This window comes from Eleginops maclovinus, chromosome 10 (assembly GCF_036324505.1).
Source record: "Eleginops maclovinus isolate JMC-PN-2008 ecotype Puerto Natales chromosome 10, JC_Emac_rtc_rv5, whole genome shotgun sequence".
NCBI lineage: Eukaryota > Metazoa > Chordata > Actinopteri > Perciformes > Eleginopidae > Eleginops > Eleginops maclovinus.
Genome location: NC_086358.1, coordinates 5,929,250 through 5,938,988, shown reverse-complemented (window position 1 = coordinate 5,938,988; position 9,739 = coordinate 5,929,250). Strand labels below are relative to the sequence as shown.

The window sequence follows — 9,739 nt, the reverse complement described above, 5'->3', positions numbered from 1 at the left end:
AGAATACATTTTGAAAATAGCATATAATCTAACAGCCCTGTAATTTACACAAATCAAAGTAACCTTGACGACAGGAAATCGAAGCTTTGAAGATTTGAATGAGAAAAAATAAAATATTCGGTATACATCAATCTACCCAGAGCTGAGATCTGAGAGTGGTGGCATATGATATGAACGGAAAGATGCAACGATCTACTTTGATTGTTAGATGCAATTTCAAGGCAATTAAAGAAAGTTTCATTATCCATCTTTACTACTTGTGTGTGTCTAGGCCTACTGGTGATTTGTACCCAGTGCATGTGCAGGGTTGATCCTGCAAATGTTTACAGTCTTTCTCAGGGCAAATAAAGTGGTCACAGTTGAAATGTCTGCAGAGGTTTATTAACATTAGATGTAAAAAGATTAACTTAAAGCTCCAACATTTTTTTTAACTCAATCTTTAAATTGTCTTTAATAAATATTTCACAGTTTTTGCTGATGTTCAATATACGGGTGGAAAAGATGGATGTGGGAGGAGAGGTCGAGAAGGATCAGGTTGTGCAGCAGACGAGGCGATGTTAATTATTTTAAAGAAGCTCAGCACTGTTCAGCTACTTGTTAACTCTGCCAATGCTGTTACTATTCATGCTCAAAATGTAGACATCGATACAGAAAATATATTCCTTTTTGTTTTAAATTGTACATTTCAGTAAGTGCCTTTTTTTAATAGTTCAAGAACCGAGATTGGAACCGGAAATACCTGAGTGGATTTTGACAGCCGCTTTTCAAGTCTCTGACATATGCAAAACAGCCTATTTCTTTCCTGATGTCCGTCATAGCACTAAGTCGGCAGAGAGAAAGAAACCATTTTTGATTTGCAGACAGTAACTTTGAGCTTCATTAACTTTTAATATGCACTGTTCGCCAAGATTGTAGGTGATTAATTTCCTGTCGGTTATTGACTGATCGAGTAGAAAATGATAGATACCTACATCATCCTAGTCCAATAATGAAATATTCTTATACAACTTGTGTGAGCACAGTTCACTTGCCATGTGCTGGCACTGCATGCTGTCTCATCTAATTTGATCCAGGTACAAGATGCCACATATTCACCTAAACTTTTTTCTGAAATTGGTTCTTTCCGTTAATTAATGTTTGAAAAGTCACATTTGTGGATTTATTGACATTGTGGAATCAGGGACTCATTCCTTCTTGGGTGAATTTATGGTGTTTGAAACATTATAAATGGTCCCAAAGTGCAAGATGACACCTGTTTTGACATACATTTGACATGAAGTGTTTTTTAAACGTAAAAGGCTTCTTGAGAAATCTGTCTTTCTTAATAGGCCTAGGTGCTATAATTATTTCTAAGCAGGCAAAGTAGCACTTTTTTTCGCCCCTGCTTAAATTCCATGGAGTACAAACTGCAGATTTACATATCTTCTATCTCTCTGTGAGGCTTGAGAGTTTTTGGTGTGACCCCTGACCCTGCTATCATTCGCTCATTACATGCCTAGAATATTAAATATTGTCTCATCTCATTTGATTTAGGTAGAAATGCCCCATTTCCGTGAATTAATGTTTGAGACAGGTCACATTTGTGAATTTCTTGACGTCAGGTGGACAGCTCATTCGAAAAAACGTTCTTGGGTGAATTAAAGGTGAAACAAATGGTCCCAACGTGCAAGATAACGTCAGTCTTGTCATACATTTGACAATAAGCTCAGGTTCCCCTTGAAGAATCAGCTTTTGGAGATATCTCTCTTTCTTTTTAACTATAGATCAATATCAATAGGCTTATAGGTGCTATGATTATTTCTATGCAGGCACTTTTTTCGCCTATGCTTGATTGCCCAGAAGTTCAAACTGCAGATGTTTTATCTCTCTTTGAGGCTTGTGAATATCTGGTGGGACCCTCTTTATCAATCGCTCATTACATGCTTAGGATGTTAAAGAAATGCAAGAGCGGAAACGAGACACTTGCAGACACATTGAAAGTCACTTAGTGCTGCGCAGAGCATCACGCTGAGACACGGTGCAGCTTCAGGTGCAGTCTGTTGTTCTGCAGCCTCTAGTACGGACCATCTCTGACCGCAGCTTTCTCCTTTCCAAAGACAGTTTGTATGTAAGTAACATGCTTGTGTTTTTTATTCTTTATTCCATCTAAACTAGAACGGTTTTACGCACGGATTATCCGAAATAAAATCAGTAAAGGGATTTTTTTCGAAACTCATTTTCGTGAAATGTAACGAAAAAATAAACTTTGTTAATTGTTAATACTCTTTGATTGTTGCTGTATTTATTACTAAATGATAGAGAGATTTTCGCAGCAAATTCAACTTATTGGAGCCGTATGGATTAGAATTCATCCTAAAAGGTTATTATAACGTGATTTTTGTTGCGCAATAAAAGTGCAGAATGCCGGCAGTCTTTGAGATGCAAGTGTTTTGAAGTGCTTAGAGAAGCCAGACCCAGACTGTCCTGCAGATTTTAAAGCTTTTCAAGTTGTGTATGAGGTTTAGTTCATCCATGTTGCTATACTGTTGGTGCTCTACCAAGATATTTATGTTTCTTCTCAACAGCCTGATGTACTTTGTCTTTGATGATTGATGACTTGGTCATTACTTACGGTATATCCTTTCCAGATGTAAAAGGTAGTTGTACATTTTATGAGCCAGATTGTTACATGTGACCCAAAGAAAATTCCTCCAAAAAAAACACCTGTTGAAAGGCAAACTGACCTTTATCACAGCAGTGAGTCACATTACAGCTAAAGTTTTAATGAGCAAGGTCTGCTAATGACTGTCTCTTGTAAATCAGACTCCTGCAGGTTTTAATATTTAGAACAGTATCTGCTTTTTGATTCCCTCTTGGGATGTTAACACATTGTTTTGTCCCTGAACAGTTGAAGATACACCTGATCTGAGTGAGGTTTAGGGATATCCCATTCTGGAAATTGTTAAAATCCCTATAGCTAGTTTACTTTACTGGATAAGTCACAATACTCACCCATTGTGTCAAACAGAGTGGGGGAGCTCCTCTATAAGAAACTGATCCTCATCAGCCTGCTACAGGCAATGCATTTAAATCAGTGTCTGTCAGTCTTGTACCCAGTGGTGGGTTACGCTGAGCCTAAGGTGGGACCCCCAGAGATGACAGAGACATGGGTCCCTCTGAGGTCGCTTTGCTAATAGAAGCGTTTCCATGGCAGCAGGCCCACAGGCCGCACAGCATTTCTAAAGTGCAATCAGCAAAATGTCATATTTTTGGACCAATGGCACAAACTGAAGAACAAAACACAGGTCTTATGGGTAATGAACACTGCCTTCTGGTCAAACATCTTTTGGATTGACAGAAAGTGGAAATCAAAACAAGATACTGCCCTAAGTAACTACCCTTTATGTGTTTGTTTTTTTCAGTATGCGTTTATAAAATAAAGTGTATTCAAAATACTTCAGCTGGATTTCACACGTTTTTATATGTGGTTCTAAAGGCTCATGCAGTTTATTCAGGAATTAATATGCACACCCTTTCTTGAAACCAACTTGGTCAGCATTTACCAAAGTTTTCACTCCTCTGCGACCCTTTTTTTTGACCCTCTCAGCTGTCAAAACTGTTTTGCTGTCCTTTTTTCCCCTCAGTGTTTCCAAAGAGGACGATCGTTTATCTGCAGTGATGGACAGGGCACATAAGATAACTGCTTTCTGCCTGATGCTTCTCAAGCTGCCAAAGGTTAGCTTTTGTTAAATATACAATGTCAATCTTTTTTTTTTTTATGTGAAAAGGTTTGACAACTTTTAACCTTATTGGAGATGACTTTTTTTGAACAATTAGACATGAAAATGAAAGAGTTCTTTAGTTTTTTTTGTATAAATCTCCTTACAGTGTGAGATGGCCAGTGGGAAAGTCTTAGAGGAGACTTATCTAAAGTGGGTCCAGTATAAAGAAGACTGTGTGAAAATGATTGAAAAGGAGCCACTCTCTAAAGGTACAGTATGGGACGCTTCAATCATTTACTACTGAGCCATCCAGCAAATGGGATTATGGCAAGAGGTTCAAAAGGGAAGCCAAGATCGTAGGGGAAAGCTGAAATCTATGGCTTTTTCTTTGTGTTTATAGCAGACCTGTTCTGTAATAGGACATTTGACAGATATGCCTGCTGGCCGGATAGTCCTGCCGGCTCTATGGTCAACATCTCATGTCCCTTCTACCTGCCCTGGTATGACAAAGGTAAATCACACTTTTAGAAAGACTGACTTTGACAGCTTAACAAACTGAAATATAAATCTATTCCTGTCTATCAAAATGTTACTTTAATTTAAACTAGTCACCATTAAGCATTCAAAGAGAAACAACAGATAATTAGCTTAGCTTAGTTTAGTTTAGCTTAGAATGATGACTGGAACAAGTCATCATTCTAGCTGCTAGCTTGATTCTGTTTCAAGATCATAAAATCCATCTCTTAGGACCGCAAAAGCTTATTTATATCTGATTTGTTTAATCCTTGAAAAAAAAACAAATGAACTACTGCATTCCCCCGTTCTAAGATAAGTTAAGCTGCTAATGGCTGAAGCTACACATTTGTAAAACTGTATAGGCTTAACATGTACTATTTTGACCCCAAATCACTTACATGAGTACTTTCATAATGAATTTTGAAACTTTGACATGTTGATTGCAGGAGCTGGGGATTGAACCACTTACTCTCTGATAGTTATAAGCCCATTTACCCCCCACAGCAACCTTGTGTTGAAAGCTGTATTGTTTCTCTTTTGGAATAAAATAAAGACATTTACAAAAATAATAATACCTTTGACACTTTAGGTTTTGTATTTATTATATATATTTAGATTTGATTGTGCTTGTGTATGCAAGTGTCTTTGAGTTAATTTCCCCTTGAACCTGGAATGATAAGCTGTCCACTGTTTACATTCTGCCCAATGTATGCTGCAATTAGCTTTCCCCTACTGTGATGATAATAAGGTGTAATTAGAGTGGGTAATGACTGAGGGACTGACTGTTTCTCCTCCAGTGTCGCAGGGTGCTGTGCGTCGACTGTGTGGCTCTGACGGCCTCTGGGAGAGGGAGGACAATGGGCAGGTGTGGAGGGACATGACCCAATGTGAGGAGGAAAAAGAGGTCACGTCTCAAGAGGTAAGACAATCAAAAATGTTTCCAGCTATGTTGTTAATTTGTTGCTACTTGTTGCTAATTTATATATATTACATGAGAAGGCTGTCAGAGCTTTAAGGCAAGGCAAACCTTTTATCCCCAAACAGTGTGTGAATAAACAGATGTAGGAGTTGAGAGATACGATTAATTGACCTGAACCTGAAACAACTCACCTTTGTGCAAGAATCCATCTGCAATTAACGCTATATTGTTGTTATATAATCCTTTGAATATAATTTACCTGTTTAACAAAGTTCCTGCAAATACAAAAAAAACACAGAAAAGGTCGTTCACTAAAGTGCAGATAACCAACGAGGGTTTCTTCCTCTTTGAATTTAGCTTTAGCCTTTTATCAACATTAGAGAATTTTTGTGTGACATAGATGTCCCCCTACTTATCTGTTTGGATGTGTTTATTATTGATATGGTCCATATATGTATAAAAACTGATCCACATAAAGCCTTGTCTGATTTGAGCCCTGACTGAAGATGGGAATCTTCTTCAAGGTTTCAAGGTTTCAAGGTTTTATTGGTCATGCACAGCATATACAATGTATATGTTGGCAATGAAAATCTTATATCCCATGCTCCTCCAACAACTCAACATACATGGTGCAAATAAGATAGGTAAAATAGTGCAAAAAGAGAGAAGAATACAATAACAACAATAAGGATTTGAGGATGTGAAATATATACATATGTGGAATACACTGAAAGTATTTAAATACTTTACACTGTTGAATGAGGAGGTATGGACAGATGCATATATTATGTATAACAGATGTATATGGCAGATATGTATAATATATAGATATGTGTACTATAAACATACCCTTGGCATGATTACTTTTGCATCTCTAGTTTATCCTTCATTGTATCTATTGGTGAATGTACAGAATGTATTCATTTGTTTTTTCTCATTAATACCGATATAACATATTTTCTGGACCCCTGGTGTTTTTCTATTTTCTGCTGTGTTTCTCGCATAATTAGTTTTTTCCCCTGCTGTTTTCTGACTAACAGCTGATGATTATTTGAGCTGATTCTCTGATTTTAATTAACAGTTATGAGGTACTACAAGGTGCAGACTTCCATAATACCCTGTCGAAGGATTTGCAATCTGGAATCAAACTATTTTTTGCCTGGATGTGCGCAAACCTTTTCTATTCATGAGGTGCATTACCAGAAGTTGCAGTGAGCAACACCATTTGAATGATCTGATTTTGTAAAACACAACCAGTTGCTCATCCCATAGGTCATTTTAGTGAAGCCATTTATAACGTTCTCTTCCCTAAAATTGACCGGTTTTGATTTGTCTTCACAGCTGTGGTTCAAACAACTGATGGTGAGCTTCAGGATGTTGTACACTTTCGGCTATTCCTTGTCCCTGTTTACGCTCATAACAGCTCTTATTATTCTTCTGAGCTTGAGGTAAGCTATCAAACAAGAGAAATGATTAAAGGGTTATAAATCAATGGCATTACAAAACAACACAAAAGATGCAACATCAAAAGAAATCTGCCTACTTTAATATGAAGAAGCCAACGAAATCAAGAACTGAGGCACAAAATAAATATACAGATTTGAAGCCCTTTGTAAGACGGCCACTACACCCTTGATATACCAAATTTAAATGTGGGTTATTTGTATGTCTCCTGACAGGAAACTGCGTTGCACCAGGAACTACATTCATGCTAACCTCTTCCTGTCTCTCATCCTGCGAGCTGTATCGGTCATTATTAAGGACACCATGCTTGACCGCCACTGGGGAAGAGAAATCATGAAACAAACCGATGTGAAGGAGATGCTCAGTGACCAGGTGGGTTTGTTGTTATTTGTTGAAGTTTAAACATAAGCCTTTTGTAACTTGTATTTGTTATTTCCATTTCTTCTAGGCTGCTATTGGCTGCAGGATAGCACAGGTAGTGATGCAGTACTGTGTCCTGGCCAATCACTATTGGTTCTTTGGAGAGGCCATTTATTTATACTCTGTGCTTATTGCCTCAGTGTTCATCGACAACAACAAATACTTACCTTACATCTGTCTTGGCTGGGGTAAGGAACTTGTCTAACTAACATGCATCTTGGTAGTTTTTCTGGGACTCATTACCATAATAAACATATTAAATATTTTATATTATTTCTAATATAGCAAAGCATCCCCTGTAACAGCAGAGTGGATCGATAAAGCACAATCAAGTATTTGGTATTGTGAACTGATTACATCAAGTTGAAAAAAGTTGTACTGTCAGATATTGATCCGTTTCAGATTTCAACAAATGCTTTAGTATTTTTATTTATCAAACCCAATATGGTGTTTTTGAAAGCACCCAAACACTGAACCCTGCAATCTTTCTGATTTTGTATCAGGAACTCCACTTCTTTTTGTGGTTCCGTGGGTGGTGATGAAGCAATTGAAAGAGAACAAAGAGTAAGAGTGTGTGCATGGGTGTCAGTAGTGTTTCCATCTGTTCATCATTACATTTCTGCTTTCACAGATCCATATTAGAGAGCAGGGTAACAGCTGCGTCCTTTCTCCTCTCAGGTGTTGGGCTGTCAACTCGAACATGAACTACTGGTGGATCATACGTTTCCCTATTCTTCTTGTTTCGCTAGTGAGTCATCATCTGACATTTGTCGAATGTGAATTTCTGCACATCATTAATATTAAGATTTCCAACAGATCAACTTTCTGATTTTCATCAAGATCCTGAAGGTCGTTCTTTCAAAATTACGAGCCAGCAACCAGAGCAGATTTGCGGATTACAAACTCCGGCAAGTTATCTCAGCCTTTTTTCAATGTCGACGATACATTTCGCATGTTCAATCCTTTTTGTTTGCAAAAAGGATCATATTCTCGCTGTTACAGCATGTCACAACAATTGCTGAAAGGTGTTATGACAAATTGCTCTGCTGTTTGTCCTCTCCTGTTAGGCTTGCCAAGGCAACCCTCACCCTCATTCCTCTGTTTGGCGTTCATGAGATCATTTTCATCTTTGCAACAGATGAGCAGACATCAGGTGTTCTGCGATACATTAAAGTTTTCTTCACCCTTTTTCTCAATTCATTTCAGGTAGGTTTAATTGAACCAGAGAGAGAGTGCTTGCGTTGCCAATAAATAGAAATAATGTCCGTAAGGGTTCCTGTATAGTAAGAGTAATAAAAGGACTTTTCTGTGGTCCCTCTGCAGGGCTTTCTGGTGGCTGTGCTTTACTGCTATGCCAATAAAGAGGTTTGTTGTTTCATATCATACTCTAATTTTTCAGTGTCACATTAACTGAAATACACATATTAATCCGAAATTAATTAATGTGAAATATGTCTTGAATGTTATTAAAACCATTTGTATTTAATACTACAGCAACTCTAAAATGAATTTGATTAATACTATAGTAAATACTATTGGGAGTTGTATTTGAAATGGGTCACCTCCATTTTGTTTACAGGTTAGGACAGAGCTCAAGAGGAAGTTTCGCAGCTGGAGGTTAGATGCTGAAGGTGTTTGCTGTGGACAGTGACTAGGTGTTTTTGGCTCTCGTGTGGAAACTTTCTCCAACACCAAAGTGACAGAGCGCAACAGATCCTCTGCCACGACAATAAGAGCAATGACTGATGGTTCACCGTCTGCTGACAGTTCCCTTCTTTCTAGACAGCAAGTTCAGCCACCTTCACCACAGCCTAAAGCTTCTTTGCTGCAGTGTCCATCACTGGTGAATAGAGACAACTCTTTGCAGCATTTGGACCGGGAGGACATTGGACAATCGTCAGTGGGAATGCAGGTTTCCTTCCTCATTCACCTTCAAGACCCTGTGGAGTTACTCCCAAATGCTGTCAATATGGATTCTGATTGAATATATTTTTGACTTGACTGTACATATTAAGATGATATTTGATCTGTTGTGAATATGTAACATTGTGAATGACTGATTGTGAGGATTTAAGACTTTAATATCTTTCATACAAATGGAGTATATTTGTTTACACTGAGTTGTTTAATGTGTGAAAATGTAGCCTACATGTATTAAAGGATGGAAGAATCTGTCATCGAAAATAAGTGTATTGATTAATCACGGGATAAGATTAATAGTTTGAATGCATAGAATGTTTGTTAACAAAAACAGGCTACTGTAATAATCAGAAACAGTGTCTTAAAAAAGGTTGTAAATGTCAAACTTTAAGTCAATCTACACCAGAACTTTATGCAGTGTCTTCTTTATAACAAATATTGGGTGAGCCATTTTGCTTTCATATTCTGAAAAACTATGGTGTTAACTAAATAATTACAATAACTCAAGTACAATGTATAATTTTGAGAGACTTATAATCTACTTCAGTATTTACATTTTATTCCACTACTTTCATGTAACACTTTTGCACAATGATTATTTTTGTTTCTGGAACTTTAATTATATCTTGATGCCAATAGTTTGGTACTTTTATTGAGTACTATTTTGATTACAGGACTTTTACTTGGAACACAGTATTGCTAGACTTTGGGATTTAGTATTTACTTAAGTACAAGATTTGAGTTCTTCTCCCACCGCTGCCAAAGTACCACAGTTTCTTCCTGAATTCGGTTTTTTTTC

The 9,739-nt window shown here is 37.4% G+C and overlaps 1 protein-coding gene across 1 annotated transcript; it reads left to right on the top strand.

The window, feature by feature from the left end:
* Positions 1–3,632: 3,632 nt before the first annotated feature.
* Positions 3,633–9,244, top strand: LOC134870343 (glucagon receptor-like). The gene is made up of 13 exons (XM_063892477.1): positions 3,633–3,714; positions 3,868–3,970; positions 4,102–4,212; positions 5,015–5,136; positions 6,478–6,584; positions 6,816–6,972; positions 7,049–7,208; positions 7,524–7,584; positions 7,699–7,768; positions 7,837–7,928; positions 8,088–8,226; positions 8,344–8,385; positions 8,600–9,244. Exons 1-13 carry the CDS (start codon positions 3,658–3,660, stop codon positions 8,669–8,671), a joined length of 1,293 nt encoding a protein of 430 aa, XP_063748547.1. The 5' UTR covers positions 3,633–3,657; the 3' UTR covers positions 8,672–9,244.
* The last annotated feature ends 495 nt before the right edge of the window (positions 9,245–9,739 follow it).

Excerpts from the sequence above, each read along its gene's own strand:
- LOC134870343 (XM_063892477.1), top strand. The coding sequence starts at position 3,658 with ATGGACAGGGCACATAAGATAACTGCTTTCTGCCTGATGCTTCTCAAG. Across the intron at positions 6,585-6,815 it reads ATTATTCTTCTGAGCTTGAG|GAAACTGCGTTGCACCAGGA; the intron begins GTAAGCTATCAA and ends GTCTCCTGACAG. Across the intron at positions 6,973-7,048 it reads AGGAGATGCTCAGTGACCAG|GCTGCTATTGGCTGCAGGAT; the intron begins GTGGGTTTGTTG and ends CATTTCTTCTAG.